Source organism: Pan paniscus, chromosome 19 (assembly GCF_029289425.2).
Source record: "Pan paniscus chromosome 19, NHGRI_mPanPan1-v2.0_pri, whole genome shotgun sequence".
Taxonomy (NCBI): Eukaryota; Metazoa; Chordata; class Mammalia; order Primates; family Hominidae; genus Pan; species Pan paniscus.
The window spans coordinates 11224340-11247720 of record NC_073268.2 but is presented as its reverse complement, the minus strand read 5'-3'; the positions used below and the strand labels follow the sequence as shown (position 1 = coordinate 11247720).

The 23381-nt window shown below is 49.7% G+C and overlaps 1 protein-coding gene across 1 annotated transcript in view; it reads left to right on the top strand.

Annotated features, from left to right (window-relative positions):
* SHPK (sedoheptulokinase) overlaps nucleotides 1-23381 on the top strand; it is a 28876-nt gene that overhangs the window by 587 nt on the left and 4908 nt on the right. Inside the window, exons 2-6 of the mRNA XM_003810234.6 lie at nucleotides 6279-6420; nucleotides 12442-12625; nucleotides 13181-13333; nucleotides 15400-15575; nucleotides 21649-21849. Of these exons, the coding sequence (XP_003810282.1) occupies nucleotides 6279-6420; nucleotides 12442-12625; nucleotides 13181-13333; nucleotides 15400-15575; nucleotides 21649-21849 (856 nt within the window). The remainder of the gene's footprint in view (nucleotides 1-6278; nucleotides 6421-12441; nucleotides 12626-13180; nucleotides 13334-15399; nucleotides 15576-21648; nucleotides 21850-23381) is intronic.

The following is a 23381-nucleotide window of genomic DNA, read 5'->3' as shown; positions in this document are numbered from 1 at the left end:
GCCTGCAGCAGCTGTGCTCATGATCCCTTAGGTCTGGTCCCAGAATCCTTCCCACCTGCTAGGACCGATCCCCCCGCCCCCTCCCCGACTCTCTGGCTTCCTCTGGGGGCCTTGCGCTTGGCGCTGGATCCCTGTGCTCTCTGTCCCCTGACCTTGGAGGAACTGATCTCTTGTGTGTATGGAATGACCACAGGCCTCCCTTTCACTCTTGCTGCTCTCCGCTCCTCACACCTGCCCAGTGACCTCAAGTTCAGGATTCAGTTTGTTGCCCAGGGCAGAGTCTGGGTTTTCCTCCGGAAATCAGATGTCAAATCAGGCCTAACTGGCTCCTGGCTCATTCCACAGAAGCAGAATGCGCACCAAGAAACCTTTGGTCAGCCGGGCGCGGTGGCTCACGCCTGTAATCCCAGCGCTTTGGGAGGCCGAGGCGGGCGGATCACGAGGTCAGAAGATCAAGACCATTCTGGCTAACACGGTGAAACCCCGTCTGTACTAAAAATACAAAAAATTAGCCGGGCGTGGTGGCGGGCGCCTGTAGTCCCAGCTACTCGGGAGGCTGAGGCAGGAGAATGGCGTGAACCCGGGAGGCGGAGCTTGCAGTGAGTCGAGATCGCGCCACTGCACTCCAGCCTGGGTGACAGAGCGAGACTCCGTCTCAAAAAAAAAAAAAAAAAAAAACCAGAAAACAAAAAACAAACAAAAAAAAGTAGCCGGTGGCGCGTGCCTGTGATGCCAGCTACTCAGGAGGCTGAGGCAAGAAAATCGGTTGAACCGCGGAGGCGGAGGTTGCGGTGAGCCGAGATCGTGCCATTGCACTCCAGCCTGGGCAACAAGAGCAAAACTCTGTCTCAGAAAAAAAAAAAAAAAAAAAAGAAACTCTGGTCAGCCAAAGACCCCCAGCCTCAAAGGCCGAGACATCCTGCAGGAAAGACATCTTGAGAGCATATAGACATTTTTTAAAAACTCTTAAAAATTTGTTTTTAAAGAGGGTGAGGTTGATAAGTATCCACTACAATTACTGGCTTGTGAAAGCTACAAGGTAGAAATGGACAATTTCAGGATCGTGGGCTCTGTCGGAGATGTAGGTGGGTTCAGAAAAGATGTTAATCTTCAGAGCTGGATCCCGTTAATTCCCTAAAAAGGAAAAGTGAACTGTGTTCAGTTAATTGAGGATAGAAATTAATAGCAAGGGGCTTTCTGTGTAACCTCACATGACTTTTTCCTGGGTCTCAGCTTGTTCTCTGAGTTGAAATAGGCAGCCTCTAAGGCCCCTTTCAGCCACACACCTTGGTTTTCTGAGCCAAGATCCACTCCCAAGAGCTTTCTTTTCCTTTTTCTTTCTTTCCTTCCTTCTTTCCTTTCTTCCTTCCTTCCCTTCCTTCCCTTCCTTCCCTTCCTTCCTTCCTTCCTTCCTTCCTTCCTTCCTTCCTTCCTTCCTTCCTTCTTTCCTTTCTTTCCTTTCTTTCCTTTCTCTTTCTTACCAAGTCTCGCTCTGTTGCCCAGGCTGGAGTGCAGTGGCGTGATCTGGGCTCACTGCAACCTCCGCCACCCGGATTCAAGCGATTCTCCTGCTTCAGCCTCCCGAGTAGCTGGGACTACAGGTGTGAGCCACCGCGCCCGGCTACTTTTTGTATTTTTAGTAGAGACAGGGTTTCGCCATGTTCGCCAGGCTGGTCTTGAACTCCTGACCTCAAGTGATCCGCCCACTTCAGCCTCCCAAAGTGCTAGGATTACAGTTGTGAGTCACTGCGCCTGGCTGAGCTTTGTTTTTCACAAGCTCTTGCCACATACATGGACTCGGTTGTTTAGGGTTCAGAGCCCATTTGGCTCAGAAGCATTTCTGAGGATAGAGATTTCAGGAGCACTTTGTATCTACATAGAAGCTTTCAAGATTAGTTTGGTTGGGACATTAGGGCATATTAAAAGGATTCTTACTTAAAGGACTATGAATTGGAGGCAAAGTTGGCTCTGACCCTGGTGGGGTGAGCAGGAGAGCTGGCATTAGGGGAGAGTAGGCTCAGAAAGTGCCAGTTTCTCTTGAAATAGAGCACTTTTTTTTTTTTTTTTTTGAGACAGGGTCTCGCTCTGTCACCCAGGCTGGAGTGCAGTGGTGCAATCTCTGCTCACTGAAACCTCTGCCTCCCGGGTTCAAGTGATTTTCGTGCCTCAGTTTCCCGAGTAGCTGGGATTACAGGTGTGCGCCACCATGCTTGGAGAATTTTTTTGTGTTTTTAGTAGAGATGGGGTTTCACCATGTTGGCAAGGCTGGTCTCAAACTCCTGACCTCAACTGATCTGCCTGCCTCGGTTTCCCAAAGTGCTGGGATTATAGGTGTGAGCCGCTGCGCCCAGCATGGCCACTTTTTTTTTTTTTTTTTAATGGATCATTCTTGGGTGTTTCTCGCAGAGGGGGATTTGGCAGGGTCATAGGACAATAGTGGAGGGAAGGTCAGCAGATAAACAAGTGAACAAAGGTCTCTGGTTTTCCTAGGCAGAGGACCCTGCAGCCTTCCGCAGTGTTTGTGTCCCTGGGTACTTGAGATTAGGGAGTGGTGATGACTCTTAACGAGCATGCTGCCTTCAAGCATCTGTTTAACAAAGCACATCTTGCACCACCCTTAATCCATTTAACCCTGAGTGGACACAGCACATGTTTCAGAGAGCACAGGGTTGGGGGTAAGGTCACAGATCAACAGGATCCCAAGGCAGAAGAATTTTTCTTAGTACAGAACAAAATGAAAAGTCTCCCATGTCTACTTCTTTCTACACAGACACGGCAGCCATCCGATTTCTCAATCTTTTCCCCACCTTTCCCCCTTTTCTATTCCACAAAACTGCCATTGTCATCATGGCCCGTTCTCAATGAGCTGTTGGGTACACCACCCAGACGGGGTGGTGGCCGGGCAGAGGGGCTCCTCACTTCCCAGTAGGGGCGGCAGCATGGGCACTTCTTGAAAACTTTTCTGCCCTCCGTCCCCAGCTTTCAGCAGGCTGTTCTGCACTTACAGGCTCACCCAGTGTGCCACACCTATCTAATGAAGTGCTTAGCGGAGGCCAGTCATTAACCCCCCCACGCCACATATGAATCGTGCTCTGGGACAAACAGCACTGCTGTGAGTTAGTCTATATAGCAGGGTTTCTCAACCTTGGTGCTGCTGACATTTTGGGCTGCATAGTTTTTGTTGTGTGAGGGGTGTCCTGCATGTTGTAGAATGTTTAGCAACATCTCTGGCCCACTAGATGCCAGCCATGCTTGCCCCTCTTCCCCAGATGTGACAACCAAAAATGTCTCCATGTTGCCAAATGTTCCCTAGGTGACAAAACCACCCCGAGTAGGAACCAGTGATCTATAGTCATATCTGTGGCCGGGCGCGGTGGCTCTTGCCTGTAATCCCAGCACTTTGGGAGGCCGAGGTGGGTGGATCACTTGAGGTCAGGAGTTCGAGACCAGCCTGGCCAACATGGCGAAACCCTGTCTCTACTACAAAATACAAAAATTAGCCGGGCGTGGTGATGCGTGCTTGTAATCCCAGCTACTTGGGAGGCTGAGGCAGGAGAATCGCTTGAACTCGGGAGGCAGAGGTTGCAGTGAGCCCAGATCATACCACTGCACTCCAGCCTGGGCAACAGAGTAAGACTCTGTCTCCAAAAAAAAAAAAAAAAAAAGTAATATCTGCTGGCTGTGTTCTTTCCTCAAGTTCATACTTTTCACTCATAAGTATTAGCTATACCAGGGTCAAGCTTGGCAGCTGTGCAGACAATCAGTTTTTGGTATTTGCCCATTTAAAATACAAGGTTTTCGAGGGCAGTTCTGTGACCCTTTCACAGTTTATATTTATTTTTCCTCTCTGGGCGTCAGTTTCCTCCGCTGTAAAAAGAGGCCTGAGGAGTAGGATTTAATGAGCTTCTAAGTACTGTGTGCAAGTCTAAAGCTCGAGGATTCGACGTGGATGTAGACCAACTGATATTCTGAGCCAAGGCGTGGGTGCAATGTCTATTCCTGTTACACTGGGGGTCTGTCCAAGAGCTACTCCCTAATCACACCCACCCCTAAAACTGTTTCTAACTGCTGAACCCTGCCTCCTTGTCTTTACCACATCCAGCCTGCTTACTTCTTCCCGTGTCTCCACCCACACAACTCACGCACCCACTCACCCTGGGCCCATTTGAAACAGCAGCTCTGTCCTGGGATGACACACCACCCCATGGCCATGTGGAGTCTCACTGTGTTGCTGAGGCTGGTCTCAAAGTTCTGGGATCAAGTGATCTCCTGCTTCAACCTTCCCAGTAGCTGAGATTATAGGCGTGAGCCACTGCGCCCAGCTGGGAGGACTCTTTAAACTAGCTCTGTCCAGTAGAAATATGACCTGCAGGCCAGGCGTGGTGGCTCACGCCTGTAATCCTAGCACTTTGGGAGGCCGAGGCGGGCGAATCACGAGGTCAAGAGATCGAGACCATCCTAGCCAACATGGTGAAACCCCGTCTCCACTAAAAATACAAAAATTAGCTGGGTATGGTGGCGCGCGCCTATAGTCCCAGGTACTTGGGAGGCTGAGGCAGGAGAATTGCATGAACCTGGGAGGCAGACGATGCAGTGAGCTGAGATCACACCACTGCACTCCAACCTGGTGACAGCGAGATTCCGTCTCAAAAAAAAAGAAATGTAACCTACAAATGGAGCCAGGCGTGGCCTTTTCAATTTTCTAGCAACCCTATTAAAATAAAGGAAACAAGTGAAATTAATTTTAATTGCATATTTTATTTAACCCAGTGTATCCAACACATTATCATTTTGATGTGTGATAATCAAGGCTGGGTGCGGTGGCTCACACCTGTAATCCCAGCACTTTGGGAGGCCGAGGTGGGTGAATCCCTGAGGCCAGGAGTTTGAGACCAGCCTGGCCAACGTGGCGAAACCATGTCTCTACTAAAAATACAAAAATTAGCCCAGCGTGGTGGTGTGAGCCTGTAATCCCAGCTACTCCGGAGGCTAAGGCAGGAGAATCACTTGAACCTGGGAGGCGGAGGTTGCAGTGAGCCAAGATTATGCCACTGCACTCTAGCCTGGGCAACAGAGAGAGACTCTATCGCTAAAAAAAAAAAAAAAAAAAAAGTATTAAATGAGATAGTGTATATTTTTTGTCATACTAAATTGTAGTCCGGTGCGTGTTTTACATTTACATCTCAATTCAGACTAGCCACAAGTGGCTAACGATTTCAGTATTGGACAGTGAGGGTCTAAACAAATGTCTATTCCCAGAACCCTTCTTCCTGCCCCCCACCCCCATGTCCCCACCCTGCTCTTCTTTCCTCCCTCTGGTGATCCTGCGTAGCCACCTGGCTCCTCTGTGCCTCTTGTCTTCCACTTCCTCTTGGCTGTGGCCTCTCTCGCATGTAGAATCCTTGTTGAGCTCTGGGGCTGCTCCCTAGGAAAAGGCTGTGCTTCCCCTGTACTCCTTGCCCCATCCTACCCCTCCTCTCCTCCCTTCTTTCTCTTCTTTGTTCCTGCTTGTTAGGAGCCAAGAGCTGCCCCTGACCAAGGCCGCAGGCTGACAGGGGCAAGTGAGAGGTTTTCCGAGGAGGGGAAGACGCCACTCCCGGGAGGGAAGCAAGACGTCTGAGAACTCAGCCTTCAGATGCCTTTCTAAGACCTTAGCTTTGCTAGTTCCTCAAAGAGCTGACATTTATTGAGAGCTGAGCCACAACTCTCTTCCCCTTCTTCTCTTCTGAACTTTCTGTGGATTCCTCTAGTTGGTTTTTTTGAGATGGAGTCTCACTTTGTCACCCAGGCTGGAGTGCCGTGGCGCGATCTCGGCTCACCGCAACCTCCGCCTCCCAGATTCAACCGATTCTCCTGCCTCAGCCTCCTGAGTAGCTGGGATTACAGGTGCATGCCACCATACCCAGCTAATTTTTTGTATTTTTAGTAGAGACGGGGTTTCATCATGTTGTTTGGCTAGGCTGGTCTCGAACTCCTGACCTCAGGTGATCCACCCACCTTGGCCTCCCAAAGTGCTGGGATTATAGGCTTGAGCCACCAGTGCCTGACCTTATTTCTTCTATTTATAGCACAGAGAATGCTGTTCTCAGCTGAGTCTGACCCCAGTGGAGGGCAGGCCCAGGCAGTTTGCTGCAACTCACCTGCAGCAGTGCCTCAACTGTGAAGTTAGGGAGTGGATGCTGCCCACTGCATTCCTCCTCCAGGACATCCCGGGAGACCTGCGCCCCTCCCCCTGCCTGTGTGTCTGCCCCTGCCCATGTGTTCTCTTTTGCTTCCAGGGGCGGGAGCAGGATGTGAGTAGAATCCTCCAAGCCCTACACGAGTGCCTTGCTGCCCTTCCCCGACCCCAGCTCCGGAGCGTCGTGGGCATCGGGGTGTCGGGCCAGATGCATGGAGTCGTGTTTTGGAAAACAGGCCAAGGTATGCGGGGCTCGGGGATGCTCTCAGGCTAGTAGCAGTCACTTCCAGAACTAGAGCAGTGCTGTGCGGGGCTTTCTGTGAAGGGTCGGGTTATCCTGCAGTGGGAATAGGGTCTTGTTTCTTGGAGTGGACGAACACGTGCTGCCTCCTGCGTGGGTGAGCATTCTGTACCAATGTTAGGTGAACAAGGGAACTGCCCACTCCCACATCATCAGCACGTTATCCACGAACAGGCAGAGGGAACTGCCCACTCCCACATCATCAGCACGTTATCCACGAACAGGCAGAGGGAAGAGAGTGTTTTCTCGGATTCTCCTGAAGGATTCAGCAGAGTGCATTTTCCATAGCTTTCTCTTTACCATGTCAGTGTCTCAGAACATTAGTGCAGACAACCGAGAGACTGGCTGTAGCTGCAGGAGATGACAGGACACGGAGGGCATGCTTTTGAATTGGGGCACATTTGTCGTTGTTTGCATATTTGTGATTTTGAAAATTCCAGGGCATATCTTTTTTTTTTTTTTTTTAAGGTGGAGTTTCACTCTTGTTACCCAGGCTGGAGTGCAATGGTGCAAACTCAGCTCACTGCAACCTCTGCCTCCCGAGTTCAAGTGATCTTCCTGCCTCAGCCTCCAGAGTAGCTGGGACTACAGGTGCCTGCCACCACGCCCAGCTAATTTTTGTATTTTTAGTAGAAACGGGGTTTCACCATGTTGGCCAGGCTGGTCTCGAACTCCTGACCTCAAATGATCCACCCGCTTCAGCCTCCCAAAGTGCTGGGATTACAGGTGTGAGCCACCACGCCCGGCCGGCATATCCTTTTTATGGGCTCAGTTGCTAAGCATTTCTAGTTGGTTGTCTTATGAAGGTCTGCCACAGTGCGGAGGTGGGTAACCTGTTCTATTTGGCCTTGAGGAGGAGAACCTAAGACAGTAAAACCACAATGAGCACTTCACATGCCTGGTGCCTGGCTGAGGACATCAGTTGCATGATCTCGTCGGATATTCCCAACAACGTGGTGACATAGGTTACACTGTTGTCCCCATTGTGTGGATGAGAGGTTGAGGTTCAGAGAGGTTAGAATAATATGCTCAGGGTCATATTTCAGCAAGTGAACCCCACTTTTGAATCCAAGTCTGTCCGAGGAGCTTTTAAAGGCCTGGCAGGGTTGTTTTTGGTGGAGGACCAGAGCTGCAAGGGGACACAGTGGCTCAGTGAGAGACTTCCCAGCAGAATGCCCAAGGATGAGGCTCCTGCAGGAAGTTGGGAGCTCCCTGTTCTGGCAGGCATTAAAAAAACTTTTTAAGGCCGGGCATGGTGGCTCACACCTGTAAATCCCAACACTTTGGGAGGCCGAGGCAGGAGGAGTATTGCTTGGGGCCAAGAGTTCAAGACTAGCCTGGGCAACATAGTGGTACCCCATCTCTACAAAAGATGCAAAAATAAGTTGGGTGTGGTGCGACATGTTTGTAGTCCCAGCTACTTGGGAGGCTGAGGTGAGAGGATCACTGGAGCCCTGGAGGTTGAGGCTGCAGTGAGCTGTGATTGCGCCACTGCACTCCAGCATGGGCTACAGAGCAAGACCCTGTCTCAGAAAGCAACGACAACAACAAATCAAACTTTAAAAGAAATTATATTGGCCAGGCACAATGGCTCACGTCTGTAATCCCAGCACTTTGGGAGGCTGAGGCGGGCAGATCACGAGGTCAGGAATTAGAGACCAGCCTGGCCAACATGGTGAAACCCCATCTCTACTAAAAATACAAAAATTAGCTGGGTGTGGTGGTGTGTGCCTATAATCCCAGCTACTTGGGAGGCTAAGGCAGGAAACTCACTTGAACCCGGGAGGCAGAGGTTGCAGTGAGCCGAGATCGCGCCACTGCACTCCAACCTGGGTGACAGAACAAGACTTCGTCTCAAAAAAAAAAAAGAAAGAATGAAAGATTTAATTTAGACAAACAAACATAGGGAGAATAGTACTGTGAACAGCATATACCCATCACTCAGCTTCAACAAAATCAACATTTTACTACAGATCAACATTTTAAGCAGAAGATGGACGGCTACTTCGGGGGGCTGTAGTTATGAGGATTTCAACATTGGATTCATCCCTTTCTACATGGAGAGTCGGCAATTTAGAGTGCCCTGAAGTGCACGGTGACCCGCCTGTCAGTGGGACTGGCATTTGGTGATGCACCGTTTAATCACTCCCAGGATGGGGCTGGGCAATCGTAGGAGCTGATGCAGGCTCTTCCTCCTCCCCTTCCTCCCTCCTGTCCGCCTATCATCAGGCCCGTTGGGGCCGTGGGAGCTGCTTGGCACCGAGCAGTGGCGGGAGCAGAAGGCGATTAGGGTGTCAAGGCTAACCTCTCAGAGGGAGTCTAGGTTGTAAAAGCTTTTAAAACTCCTTAATTTTGCATTAATGAGAATAAATGTCCTTTTAATACTAAAACCCTTCCCAAAGAGGACAGCAGAGAGCTGATGATTGTGATCCGGTCACATGCCTTCCTTTCTGCCTGTCTCCTGGGCTCTCTAACAACCACACAAACCATCAGCCACATCGTTGGAAAGAGCTGCTTAATATTTTATTGAGCCAGCCCACATGCCTTCTGGGATTGTTTTTCTGTTTCTGGGAAGGAGGAAAGCCACAGTGTGGTGATGGTGATACCTGCTTAGTGAAGTCAAGTGAAATCACATTTGGGATCCAGTCTTGTCGATTTTAATGGCAGCCTTAATTCACTTTGGTTTTCCTACCTACAACCTATAAAGCGCTTTGCTAGGCCCTGGGGGAGAGATAGAAATGAAGGAATGCAGCCTCTACCTTCCAAAACACAGTCAACACAGATGGGCAGGAGTAACTTGAGCAGAGAGCTAAGTGCTTCAGTGAGGGCACCCGGAGCGAGCTAGAGGGGAGGAGACGGAGTGATTAGTGTCTTCTGAAAGGCCTGTGGTTACGCCGGTTTCCAAACTCCATTTTCAGGCTCAGTAAACACAGAAGAGCAACCAGGATCATCAAAGAAAGCTAAAAGGCGAGCAGCAGACAGGGAGAAAATATCTGGTAGTGAATAGTGGACAAAGGACAGGTCAGCACGTGTAAAGAACCAGTAACTAAGAGAGAACAAGCAGCTCTGTGGAAAAACGGGTGAAGGATACCGATAGGTTATTCCTGGAAGAGGAAATACCAATGGCTGATAAACATCTGGAAAGATGTTCAGCATTGTTAGTCATTAGAGCAGTGCGGATGAAAACAACAAAGCATCTTCCACCCATTGGATGGTAAGAAATCAAAATGTTCAGTAATGTCGAGAGTTGGCAAAGGGAGTGGAAAACTGGTATTTTTTTTATTTTTTATTTTTTTTGAGATGGAGTCTTGCTCTTGTCACCCAGGCTGGAGTACAATGGAGCGATCTGGGCTCACTGCAACCTCTGCCTCCCAGATTCAAGTGATTCTCCTGCCTAAATTTCCCCTCCCAAGTAACTGTTACTACAGGCACCCGCCACCATGCCTGGCTATTTTTTTTTTTTTTTTGAGATGGAGTCTTGCTGTGTTGCCCAGGCTGGAGTGCAGTGGCGCAATCTCTGCTCACTGCAAGCTCTGCCTCCCAGGTTCACGCCATTCTCCTGCCTCAGCCTCCGGAGTAGCTGGGACTACTGGTACCCGCCATCACGCCCGGCTAATTTTTTTTTCGGTATTTTTAGCAGAGAAGGGGTTTCACCATGTTGGCCAGGCTGGCCTTGAACTCCTGACCTCAAGTGATCCACCCGCCTCAGCCTCCCAAAGTGCTGGGATTACAGGTGTGAGCCACTGCGCCCTATGAGCTAAGAGGTATTGAGGATACAAACAGAAGCACTAGCATCTAAATCATAGGAGACCAGAAAGGGAAAAATAAAAATGGAGAGGAGGAAATCTTTGTAGAAATAATGGAGAAAAATTTCCTATAATTGACAACATAAGATAGAACACCCCAGCCTGAAAGGGCCCATAGAATGTCAAAGGAGGAGATAAAGACAACCCCCAGCTAGATATATTCTAGTGAACTTTTAAGGATTTCAAAGACAGAATTCCAAAAGCTTGCAGAGCAAAAGATCAGATCCCATATGAAAGAATAAGGATCAGATTGACATTAGATTTTTTTCAACAGCAGCATTCTGTGTGAAAAGACAATGGAGTAGCATTTTTTTGTTTGTTTTGTTTTTCTGAGATGGAGCCTCACTCTGTTGCCCAGGCTGGAGTGCAGTGGTGCGATCTCAGCTCACTGCAACCTCCGCCTACTGGGTTCAAGCGATTCTCCTGCCTCAGCCTCCTGAGTAGCTGGGATTACAGGCACCCGCTACCACACCTGGCTAATTTTTGTATTTTTTGTAGAGATGGGGTTTCGCCATGTTGTCCAGGCTGGTCTCGAACTCCTGACCTCAGGTGATCCACCCACCTTGGCCTCCCGAAGTGCTGGGATTATAGGCGTGAGCCACCGCGCCTGACCAGGAGTAGTATTTTGATGACCTATTGCGGCACAACAAACTACCTCCAACCTAGTGACTGAAAGCAACAAGCATTTATCATCTCTCATGATTTTTTGGGTCAGGGGTTGGGCAGGGCTCAGCCCACTGCTGCTTCTGCATGGTGGTGGTGGAGGTTGCTTGTTAGTGTTCAACTGGTGGACAGTCTGGGGGGTCACGGTGGCTTTACTCAATGCCTGGTACCTTGGTGGGAAGGCTGGAGGCTGGGCTCACCTGGAAACGGTCTGCCGGCTGCTCTTTGCCTGTGGTCTCCTCAGCATGGCGGCCTCGGCGTAGTCGCACTTCTTACCTGAAGGCTGATTCCCCCAGAGAGACTGGTGTAAGAGGCTTGGGCGGGAGCTGCAGTACTTCTTATGACCTAGCCTTGGGAGTCCCAAGATGTGACTGCCTCCACATTCTCCTGGTCAAGCACGTCACCAAGGTGATTCTATATTCAAGGAAAGAGGATTCAGATGCCACCTCTTAATGGGAGGAGTAGTGAAGAATTTACAACAATCGACCACAAAAAGTGCTTTTAAGCATTGAAGGGAAGGAACTTAGAACCAGACTATTATAACTAATCAAACTGGCATTTAAAGATGGGAACATGAGAAATATTTGGTGGCATCCGGGCCTTCAGACACTGCCTGGAAAGACTGACACTGAAATTGGCCTTGGGAGAAATCACTGAATAAGGGCAGAGAAAAATCCAGAGGATGTCACAAGGCACAAATGAAAAAAATCTGACAGTCAGATGTTTTTAAAGTAAATTTGGATGTCTAAAAATCAATCAGGGCCAGGTGCGGTGGCTCATGCCTGTAATCCTAGCACTTTGGGAGGCTGAGGTGGGTGGATTGCCTGAGCTCAGGAGTTCGAGACCAGCCTGGGCAGCATGATGAAACCCTGTCTCTACTGAAAGTCCAAAAAATTAGCTGGGCGTGGTGGCGTGGGCCTGTAGTCTCAGCTACTCAGGAGGCTGAGGCAGGAGAATCGCTTGAACCTGGGAGATGGAGGTTGCAGTGAGCCGGGATTGTGCCACTGCATTCCAGCCTGGGGGACACAATGAGAATCTGTCTCAAAAAATTAAAATAAAATAAAATAAAATAAATAAAAATAAAACGCAATCAGCTAAGAACTAAGGAAAAGAGAAAATTTACTGGTAATCAAGTAGCAGGAAGCCTAGATAATGTCATGATGAGGGTTGGAGGGACAGAGACCAGGGGACTTGAGATTGTGCCAAACATCTTCTGAGATGTGGGGAGATATGATATCAACTTCAAAAAAGAATAAAAACAAACAGAGAAGTGGGGCAAACGGAGGGAGTATGTGACGTGCCCAGGGTCCCACAGTCATTATGTGGTAGAGCCAAGTACTAAAGCCAGTGCTATCAGGACCCACAGGTGCGCCAGGCTTTATCATGGGACGATTCGCACATATTTTGTCACTCACCAGCAGAGTAGTATCAAGGCCGCGCCATGCCTAGTCAGTTGCTCTTTTCTTCATTTTTGGTCATCTCTTTTGTTCCAGGCTGTAAATGGACAGAGGGAGGGGTTACCCCGGTGTTTGAGCCCCGAGCTGTTAGCCACCTGGTCACGTGGCAGGATGGCCGATGTAGCAGCGAATTCCTGGCCTCTCTGCCCCAGCCGAAGTCTCATCTCAGTGTGGCCACGGGCTTCGGCTGTGCAACCATCTTCTGGCTTTTGAAATATCGGTACGGGCAACTGCACTTTGACTCGGGTGCTGGGTTTCCGGGAGAATGAGAATAGGCCGGGGCTGCATCAGCATCACCCCGCCTGCTGGGCTGTGCCGCAGTGAGTGTGTCCTGGCAGGACAGGATGGAGCATGGCCTGGACCTCGATTGGGTCCAGAACCACGTCCTTTTGCAGAGGGCTCTCTATTGATTATCCAGTTCCCACCCAGATGGGGAAAGGAGGGAACAGAGAGGGCAAGTGACTTGCCGAGGGTCACGGGGAGAGTTCGCAGTGTGTTCAGGCCTGCGAGGCTGCTGAGGAGGCTGACGTCTGCTTTTCCAGACTTGACACTTCCTCCTCTCAGGCCCTTCCCCTGGGGCTGACTTAGGCTGGCTTTGCTTGGGGCAGCTGGGAAGTCCTAATCCCAGGGACCCAGCTGGACTTGAGCCATAGTATATGCGGTTGTGGCTGCCACCTGGCATGGCACAGCTGGTCCCTGCTGCTTGCAGCTAGGTGCGGCACATGCTTCCGAGTTCATGTTATACCGTGTTGGTTGTTTTTGGTATGAAAAACAGCCCAGAGTTCCTGAAGTCCTACGACGCAGCCGGTACCATCCACGACTATGTGGTTGCCATGCTGTGTGGCTTGCCAAGACCTCTGATGTCCGACCAGAATGCTGCCAGCTGGGGCTATTTCAACACGCAGAGCCAAAGCTGGAACGTAGAGACGTGAGTATCACATCCTTGCAGGCTGTTCCTTCTGCTCCAATCTGAAGGGCAACCCCAGAGCCAGTGCTTCAGAGGGTGCTTTCCCATCTGGGAGTGGTGGAGGGTTCCCGGAGGCCAGGATCAGGGTCCAGTGCCCCCGGCCTGTCCCAGTCACGGGGCATGGATGGGCCCAGTGTAAGCACAGCCCTGAGCCCTTGGGTAGGGGCCTCAGCCATGCTGTCCTGCTCCTCCACAGCCGCCCAGACCCCAGGTGGGCTCTCCCTTCTCTGTGACCATGAGCCCAGTCTGTAGGTTTCAGAGTACAGCTTTCACTCTTTAATACTTAAACTTAGAGAGCCAGGCACGGTGGCTCATGCCTGTAATCCCAGCACTTTGGGAGGCTGAGGCGGGTGAATCACCTGAGGTCAGGAGTTCGAGACCAGCCTGGGCAACATGGCGAAACCCCATCTCTACTAAAAATACAAAAATTAGCTGGGCGTGGTGGAGTGCGCCTGTAATCCCAGCTACTCTGGAGGCTGAGGCAGGAGAATCACTTGAACCTGGGAGGCGGAGGTTGCGGTGAGCCGAGATTGCACCACGGCACTCCAGCCTGGGGGACAGAGCGAGACTCTTGTCTCAAAAAAAAAAAAGAAAAAAGAAAAAAGAACTAGAGATAGTAGGCTTGAAGGATGCCTTTTAAGTTCTTTTTGAACAATCATTTGCCTTTTCAGGTACAGAAGTCCAGTGCCCTGTAAGTTCACTTCCTTCAGGGCCCAAATTCTGAGCTCTGAAATAAAACAAAAAGCACCTGGTAGTTCAGGTAAAGGACTTTCCAGCATGTTGTGTGAAGTTGACAGCTTCCCATTCACTAACCCTGAGTGACTAACACGTTTGATATTCAGGAGCCTGCTGCATTTGACTTTGGTTTGGGCTGTGCTCACCAACCATAATGGCGCCGAACCTCCGGCTGCCTCCCTTTGCAGAGGTTTTGAGCTCCCTTCAAACACGGGAGGCTGGACTTGATCACGGCTGCCTATGTTGTTTGTTTTCTTTCCTGGAAGGTGAATCCTAAGCTTATGAAAGCCAGTGTACTCTATTGACAAAGCCTAAGCTTATGGTTTTAAAAAAGCCAGAGAAGCTGCCTGTGAGGGCACTGAATTCTATCCCCACTTCGGCCATGTGTGTCCTATAGCACTTTCCCATGCAGAGTTTCCTGGAAACAAACAAACAACAACAAAAAAGGAAAGCAGCTGGGTGTGGTGGTGCAGGCCTGTAATCCCAGCTGCTTGGGAGGCTGAGGTGGGAGAATTGCTTGAGCCTGGGAGGTTGAGGTTACAGTGAGCAGTGATCACACCACTCCACTCCAGCCTGGGTAACAGAGCGAGACCCTGTCTCAAAAAAAGAAAGAAGGAGCCGGGTGTGGTGGCTCACGCCTGTAATCCCAGCACTTTGGGAGGCTGAAGCGGGTGAATGATGTGAGGTCAGGAGTTCGAGACCAGCCTGGCCAAGATGGCGAAACCCCGTCTCTACTAAAAATACAAAAATTAGCTGGGCATGGTGGTGTGCGCCTATAATCCCAGCTACTAGGGAGGCTGAGGCAGGAGAATTGCTTGAACCTGGGAGGTGGAGGTTGCAGTGAGCTGAGATGGTGCCACTGCACTCCAGCCTGGGCAACAGAGCAAGACTCCATCTCAAAAAAATAAATAAGTAAAAAAGAAAGAAAGAAGGAAAGAAGGAAGGAAGGAAGGAAGGGGAAGGGAAGGACAGAGTAGGGGAAAGGGAGGAAGGAAGGGAGGGAAGGAAGGTAGGAAGGGAGGAAAGGAGGGAAGAAAGGAAGGAAGGGAGGGAGGGAAGGAATGGAGAGAAGGAGGAAAGGAAGGGAGGGAAAGAGGGAAGGAGGAAAGAGAAGGGAGGGAGGGAGGAAAGGAATGGAGGGAGGGAGGGAAGGAATGGAGGGAGGGAGGGAAGGAAAGGAAGAAGGGAGGGAGGAATGGAGAGAAGGAAGGGAGGAAGGAAGGAAGGAAGGATCCCTTAAATTCCAGAAACCTAACTGTGGGTCCATGTGGGTGTCCACTTCTGTTTTACAGACTGAGGAGCTCGGGTTTTCCTGTCCACCTGCTCCCAGACATCGCCGAGCCTGGCAGTGTGGCGGGCAGAACTTCCCACATGTGGTTTGAAATCCCAAAGGGGACACAGGTGGGAGTGGCCCTGGGTGATTTACAGGCCTCTGTCTATTCCTGCATGGCCCAGAGGACAGATGCAGGTAAGTTTTTCTTTTGTTCTGTCCTCAGACTTACACTGTCGCCTGCCTCATAAGCACCAGCTCTGTGCGAGTCTGCAGGGCACACAGAGCTTAGCAGTCTTGGCATCCTGCTGGAGATCATTATTCTGTAAAGATGAAAAGCACCCTTGTCCTTGCAGGTAAAATCCTCTATTGAGGGAGCTTACAGGCCAGCAGGGCAAGTTCTGTCCCTGAGCACCAACCATCTGTGCTGACCCCCTCTGGGGCTGGGTGAGAGAAACAGCTCTTTCTAGCTTTCTGGTTTCTATGTGACTCCGGGCCCAAGAAAACAGATGAGCTGATGAGGATTTTGGTTACTGTGTTGGAAGTGATGTCAGATCTGATGAGAAGTGCAGGATAGGCTGGGCGCGGTGGCTCACGCCTGTAATCCCAGCACTTTGGGAGGCCGAGGCAGGCAGATCACGAGGTCAGGAGTTCAAGACCAGCCTGGCCAAGATGGTGAAACCCTGTCTCTACTAAAAATACCAAAATTAGCCAGGTGTGGTGGTGGGTGCCTGTAATCCCAGCTACTCAGGAGGCTGAGGCAGAGAATTGCTTGAACCCGGGAGGCGGAGGTTTCAGTGAGCTGAGATCACATCACTGCACTCCAGCCTGGCGACAGAGCGAGACTCCATCTCAAAACAAAACAAAACGGCCGGGCGCAGTGGCTCATGCCTGTAATCCCAGCACTTTGGGAGGCCGAGGCAGGTGGATCACGAGGTCAGGAGATCGAGACCATCCTGGCTAACACGGTGAAACCCCGTCTGTATTAAAAAAATAGAAAAAATTAGCCAGGCATAGTGATGGGCGCCTGTAGTCCCAGCTACTTGGGAGGCTGAGGCAGGAGAATGTTGTGAACCCGGAAGGCAGAGCTTGCAGTGAGCCGAGATCGTGCCACTGCACTCCAGCCTGGGCGACAGAGCAAGACTCTGTCTCAAAAAAAAAAAAAAGAAGTGCAGAATATTTTCTGTATTCATAGTAAGGGAATCATGGTGAGGTAGAGGCAGCTGTGTCTAGGGCAGGGATTGGCTCTTTTACTCTAAAGGGCAGAAAATATTTTCTGTAAATATTTTCGGCTTTGCGGATCATGCTGTCTCTGTTGTAACTGCTCAGCTGTGCTGTAGGAATTCAAAAGCAGCCATAGACGATATGTAAATGAGCGGGTGTAGCTGTGTTCCAATAAAACATTGTTCATAGACACTGAAATGGGAATGCTACATAATTTTCATGTGTCATGAAAAATTCTTCTTTTAATTTTTTTTCAACCATTTAAAAACATGAGAACGTGGGACGATATGGCGCTTGGCAGCGCTGGGAGGCTGGAGCCCAGGGCTCGTGGCCATGTTGTCAGGTGCTCACAGGTAAGACAGCAGAGGAGAGGAACCAAGCTATACTCAATCTTAAAGCAGCAGGATGGTCAGAATTAAGTGAGAGAGAGATGCCATCTACAAATCATTCTTCTTCCAAATTTTTTTTTTTTTTTGAGATGGAGTCTCACTCTGTCGCCCAGGCTGGAGTGCAGTGGTGCGATCTCGGCTCACTGCAATCTCTGCCTCTGGGGTTCAAGCGATTCTCCTGCCTTATCCTCCCGAGTAGATGGGACTACAGGCGCGCACCACCACGGCTGGTTAATGTTTGCATTTTTAGTAGACACGGGGTTTCACCATGTTGGCCAGGATGGTCTCAATCTCTTCACCTTGTGATCTGCCTGCCTTGGCCTCCCAAAGTGCTGGGATTACAGGTGTGAGCCATCGTGCCCGGCCTCTCCGTCCAAATTTTTAATCAGGCATTTGGCTTTATGTCCCGAGTTGCCCTACAAGCAGAGAAGATGAATCATCACCCAGAATGGTTCAATGTATAAAACAAGGTCCAGATAACTCTCACCTCACGTAACTGTGGTGGACTGATCAAAAGAGATGTGAAGCTGGCCACGTTTATTGAAAAAGCAGCTTCTTCTGTGTGATTTCTTCCAAAATACATGTAAAATCTTACACACATCTTAGCTGCAACGTAGGCTGAAGGCAATTTACGTGAACAAATTGAGTTGTTCTTAAGGCATCATCTCTAGAGGCAGAAAAAAAAAATAACAATTTAAGTTGTGTAAATTTAGTTTGCCTTTATATACTGCGTTTTGTAAAATCAGCGCTTAAATACAAAATGATTAAACTTGAAAAAAAAAAAAGTGAGAACATGCTAGTGGGATTGTGAAAAGGTACGGCCTCTTTGGAAAACAGCTGGTAGTTCCTCAAATGTTAAACGTGGAGTTACCACAGGCCCCAGCAATTCTGCTCCTAGAAATACACCCAGGAGAACTGAAAACAAGTGATATCCACACAAAAACTTGCACACAGATGTTCACACCAGCATTACTTATAATAGCCAAAAAGTATAAACCATCTAAATGTCTGTCAACTAATGAATGAATTTTTTTTTTTTTTTTTTGAGATGGAGTCTTGTTCTCTCACCCAGGCTGGAGTGCAGTGGCACAATCTCAGCTCACTGCAACCTCCGCCTGCTGAGTTCAAGTGATTCTCCTGCCTCAGTCTCCCAAGTAGCTGAGACTACAGGCGTGCGCCACCACACCCAGCTAATTTTTGTATTTTTAGTAGAGACAGGGTTTCACCATGTTGGCCAGGATGGTCTCGATCTCTTGACCTTGTGATCCACCTGCCTCAGCCTCCTAAAGTGCTGGGATTACAGGCGTGAGCCACTGTGCCCAGCCATGAATGAATTTTTATAATGTGGTATATACACATAGCTAAAAAAGGATTGAATGTTGGATAGAAGAAGTACATTTAAATTTTAAAAAGTTTATTTGGCTGGGTGCGGTGGCTCACACCTGTAATCCCCGCACTTTGGGAGGCTGAGGCGGGTGGATCATGAGGTCAGGAGTTCAAGACCAGCCTGGCCAAGATGGTGAAACCCCATCTCTACTAAAAATACAAAAAATTAGCCAGGTGTGGTGGTGGGCACCTGTAATCCCAGCTACTCGGGAGGCTGAGGCAGAGAATTGCTTGAATCCAGGAGGCAGAAGTTGCTATGAGCTGAGATCGTGCCAGTGCACTCCAGCCTGGGCAACAGAGTGAGACTCTGTCTCAAAAAAAAACAAACAAACAAAGAGTTTATTTGAAGATGCAGTGATTTGTGAATCATGGTAGCACCAGACTCCTAGCACTCTGCCAGGAGAGGCAAGAGGGGAAATTTTCATAAAGTATTTGCAGAAGCAAGACAAAGAAAACAATTTTGATAGGGCAGACAAAGCATTTTCTATGCCAAACAGGGATATCTTTCATTATTGCTCTGAGCTCAAGATTTTGACGAAGGCATAAGAATGCTTAAAAAGCAGATCTGGTTAATCTGAGAGCCTGACTTTTATAAACAGTTATCTAATAACTTTTTAATTTTTTTTTGACTTTTATAAACAGTTATCTAATAACTTTTTAATTTTTTTTTGACTTTGGGGTAGGAGGTAAACAAGCAAAAATGTCAGCAGATTCAGCGTAGGGAGAGGAAGGTAGAAAGAAAGAGAGGTCAGAAACTTTTACCTGCCAATCAAAAATATATCCCATTGTTTCTGAGGTGTTTGGAATTGTTTGTTTGTTTGTTTAGGTTAAAACTTCCTTATGTGGCCACCAAAATTCTAAATTATTTTTGGTAAGATTCACTCATTTATCTAGAAAAGCAAATGTTCTGAGATGGAGTCTCAGACTCCCTGAATTTAAGTAAACCCATTATTTTCTGTCTTCCTGGAACCTTTTCTACCGGAGGTCTTTTACTAAACCCAATTTAGTTTCTGTCTGACCCAGTTGGACACCTGAAGCTTCCCTTCAGCACCTGTTCCAGTTTCCGTCATGGCTTCCAAACCCAGTCCAGATTTAAAAATGCCCAAATGACTCAGTGAACTCAACACAAGTTGTGGAGTTCATACGTCCAAGAGGGCTTACTGGAGAAGGCCTCCCAATGTGCAGCAGGAAGCAGTGAGTGCCAAGGCTCAGTGGGTACTTATGCCCATTTGCTTGTTGCTCCCAGAGGTCATCGTGAGGTGGGTGGGTTCAGATCCCACTTACGACACCAGATCTGATTAAAGAAAAACTTGGCTGGGTGCGTTGGCTCACACCTGTAATCCCAGCACTTTGGGAGGCTGAGGCGGGCAGATCACTTGAGGCCAGGAGTTCGAGACCAGCCTGGCCAACATGGTGAAACGCCATCTCTACTAAAAATATAAAAATTAGCTGGGCACAGTGGCGGGCGCCTGTAATCCCAGCACTTTGGGAGGCCGAGGCAGGTGGATCACGAGGTCAGGAGTTCAAGACCAGCCTGGCCAACATGGTGAAACCCCACCTCTAATAAAAATACAAAAAATTAGCTGGGCGTGGTGGCGCATGCCTGTAATCCCAGCTACTCGGGAGGCTGAGGCAGGAGAGTCACTTGAACCTGGGAGGCAGAGGTTGCATGAGCGAAGATCGCGCCATTGCACTCCAGACTGGGTGACAGAGCAAAACTCTGTCTGAAAAACAAAGGCAAAAACAAAAGCAACAACAAAAAAGAATACTTTGGAAATGAGCAAGAGTGGTATTCACTGCCAATGAATGAAACCTCCTCAGAGAATAAAGCCCTTGGTCTGAGGTCTTACCCTGTCATAGTTTTCTTTTGCTGTGTAACAAATTACCCTAATACATAGTAGCCTAAAACAACAGACATTTATTCTTTTGGACAGTTTCTGAGGGTCAGGATTCTGAGTGGGGTGGGATGTCCTGGCTCAAGGTCTCTCGTGAGGTTGCATTCACGCTGGAGCTGCAGTCTTCCAAAGGCTTGATTGAGCCTGGAGGATCTGCCTCTGAGCCCACGCGTGATGCTGTTGGTAGAAGGCCTCAGTTCCCTGGCACGTGAGGTTCTCCACAGGGCTGCTCACGACGTGGCACCTGCCTTCCCCGAGAGCAAGTGATCCACAAGACAGCGTGACCGAGACAGGAGTTGCAGTGCCTTTTATGACTTGGCCTCTGAAGGCACACACTGTCTCTTGTGCTTTATTTTCTTCACTAGAAGTGAGTCACTAAGTCCAGCCCACTCTCACGTGGAGGGGAATCAGGTTCTACCTCTTGAAAGGAGGAGTATCGGCCGGGCACGGTGGCTCACACCTGTAATCCGAACACTTTGGGAGGCTGAGGTGGGTGGATCATGAGGTCAGGAGTTCGAGACCATCCTGGCCAAGATGGTGAAACCCCATCTCTACTAAAAATAAAAAAATTAGCCAGGCGTGGTGGTGGGTACCTGTAATCCCAGCTACTCAAGAGGTTGAGGCAGAGAATTGCTTGAACCTGGGAGGTGGAGGTTGTAGTGAGCCAAGATCGCACCATTGCACTCCAGCCTGGGTGACAGAGCGAGACTCTGTCTCAAAAAAAAAAAAAAAAATTCCTTTGATCAACATCTCTTCAACACCTTGCCCTTCTAACTATCCTGGACATATTTTTAAAACCCCACCCCCTCTCACTGCCAAACTGTGACTTGTGACCTGTGAGTTAACCCGACAGGCCACCCCCTCTCACTGCCAAACTGTGACTTGTGACCTCTGAGTTAGCCCGACAGGCCACCCCCTCTCACTGCCAAACTGTGACTTGTGACCTCTGAGTTAGCCCGACAGGCCACCCCCTCTCACTGCCAAACTGTGACTTGTGACCTCTGAGTTAACCCGACAGGCCACCCCCTCTCACTGCCAAACTGTGACTTGTGACCTCTGAGTTAGCCCGACAGGCCACCCCCTCTCACTGCCAAACTGTGACTTGTGACCTCTGAGTTAGCCCGACAGGCCACCCCCTCTCACTGCCAAACTGTGACTTGTGACCTCTGAGTTAGCCCGACAGGCCACCCCCTCTCACTGCCAAACTGTGACTTGTGACCTCTGAGTTAACCCGACAGGCCACCCCCTCTCACTGCCAAACTGTGACTTGTGACCTCTGAGTTAGCCCGACAGGCCACCCCCTCTCGCTGCCAAACTGTGACTTGTGACCTCTGAGTTAGCCTGACAGGCCTAAGCTCTGCTCTCTTCGGACCCCAGTTCTCAACATCAGCACCTCGGTTCAGCTGGCAGCCTCCATGCCTTCAGGATTCCAGCCTGCACAGACTCCAGACCCTACGGCCCCAGTCGCCTACTTCCCATACTTCGACAGGACCTACCTGGGGGTGGCCGCGTCACTCAACGGGGGCAATGTGCTGGCCACGTTCGTCCACATGCTGGTTCAGTGGATGGCAGATCTAGGTAAGGTGTGGCCCACACAGCGCTGTGTTCTCTGCCTGTCCTTTCTACCCGGCAGGGTCTCGGAGCTTCACGGAGCTTCATGTGCGGTTTCAGCGTCCACATTGAGGTCTCAGACCCTGCCAGGTCCTGGCATATTTCTCCCATCCTTTGGGATCTGAGCTTGCAGCCTCTTTTCTTCTTGTCCTCCAAGCTGCCATCACCTACTCTTTTCTTTGGGTGAGGCACCCTTCCCCCAACCTTGACTATGAACCTTCCTAACAGTCTCCCCAGCTTTCCCCCGCCCTCCCTGCTCCCTCTTTTCTCCTCCTGCTCCTTTCTCTTATCCTTGGGGTAGAATTTATGAAGTTTTCTCTGCTCTCCATGGACAGTTGCTCCTTGACTTACAATGGTGCGTATTTCACTTACAATGCACTTATATCCTGAGAAGCCTGGCCCATAGGAAGTGCGATGCAGGCTTTTCTTCTTCTTCTTCTTCTTTTTTTTTTTTTTTTGAGACGGAGTCTTGCTCTGTCGCCCAGGCTGGAGTGCAGTGGCATGATCTTGGCTCACTGCAATCTCTGCCTCCCAGATTCAAGGGATTCTCCTGCCTCAGCCTTCCGAGTAGCTGGGATTACAGGCATGCGCCACCACGCCTGGCAAATTTTTGTCTTTTTACTAGAGATGGGGTTTTGCCATGTTGGCCAGGCTGGTCTTGAACTCCTGACCTCAGGTGATCCACCCGCCTCGGCCTCCCAAAGTGCTGGGATTATAGGCATGAGCCACTGTGCCTGGCCTGATGTAGGCATTTCTTTTCTTTTCTTTTTTGAGATGGAGTCTCGCTCTGTTGCCCAGGCTGGAGTGCAGTAGTGCGATCTCGGCTCACTGCAATCTCTGCCTCCCAGGTTCACGCCATTCTCCTGCCTCAGTCTCCCAAGTAACTGGGACTACAGGCACCCGCCACCACACCCAGCTAATTTTTTTGTATTTTTAGTAGAGGTGGGGTTTCACCGTGTTAGCCAGGATGGTCTCGATCTCCTGACCTTGTGATCCACCTGCCTCGGCCTCCAAAAGTGCTGGGATTACAGGCGTGAGCCACTGCGCTCGCCCTAATGTAGGCATTTCTTAAAGAAGCACAGTGCGGGGTGGAACCCAGGAGAGTGACTTTGGTTCCCAGCTGTGTCCCTGAGTCATTATTTGGCCTTGGCAAGTCCCTTCCCTTCTGTGTTTTCCCATCTCCAGTGTCTTGTGGTCTTAAGTCCTCGGGTTAGAATTAACTCAACAGCTCATAGCAGCTTTCGCCTCCGTTCGTCCTCACTAAATAGACTGGGGGAGCTGAGGACGCAGACACTCTGCTAGAGGCCAGGCCTCTCTTCCAGGCCTCCAGCTGGTATGCACCTTCCTTCAGGTACCCCAGAGCTTGGGTCATGGCCCAAGTATTTCCCAGAGAGGAAGAAGAGTATGTTTTAACCTTCCCTTACAACCTTTTTTGGCGCTGTGCATGGTGGCACGTGGCTGTAATCCCAGCTACTCAGGAGGCCGAGGCGGGAGGATTG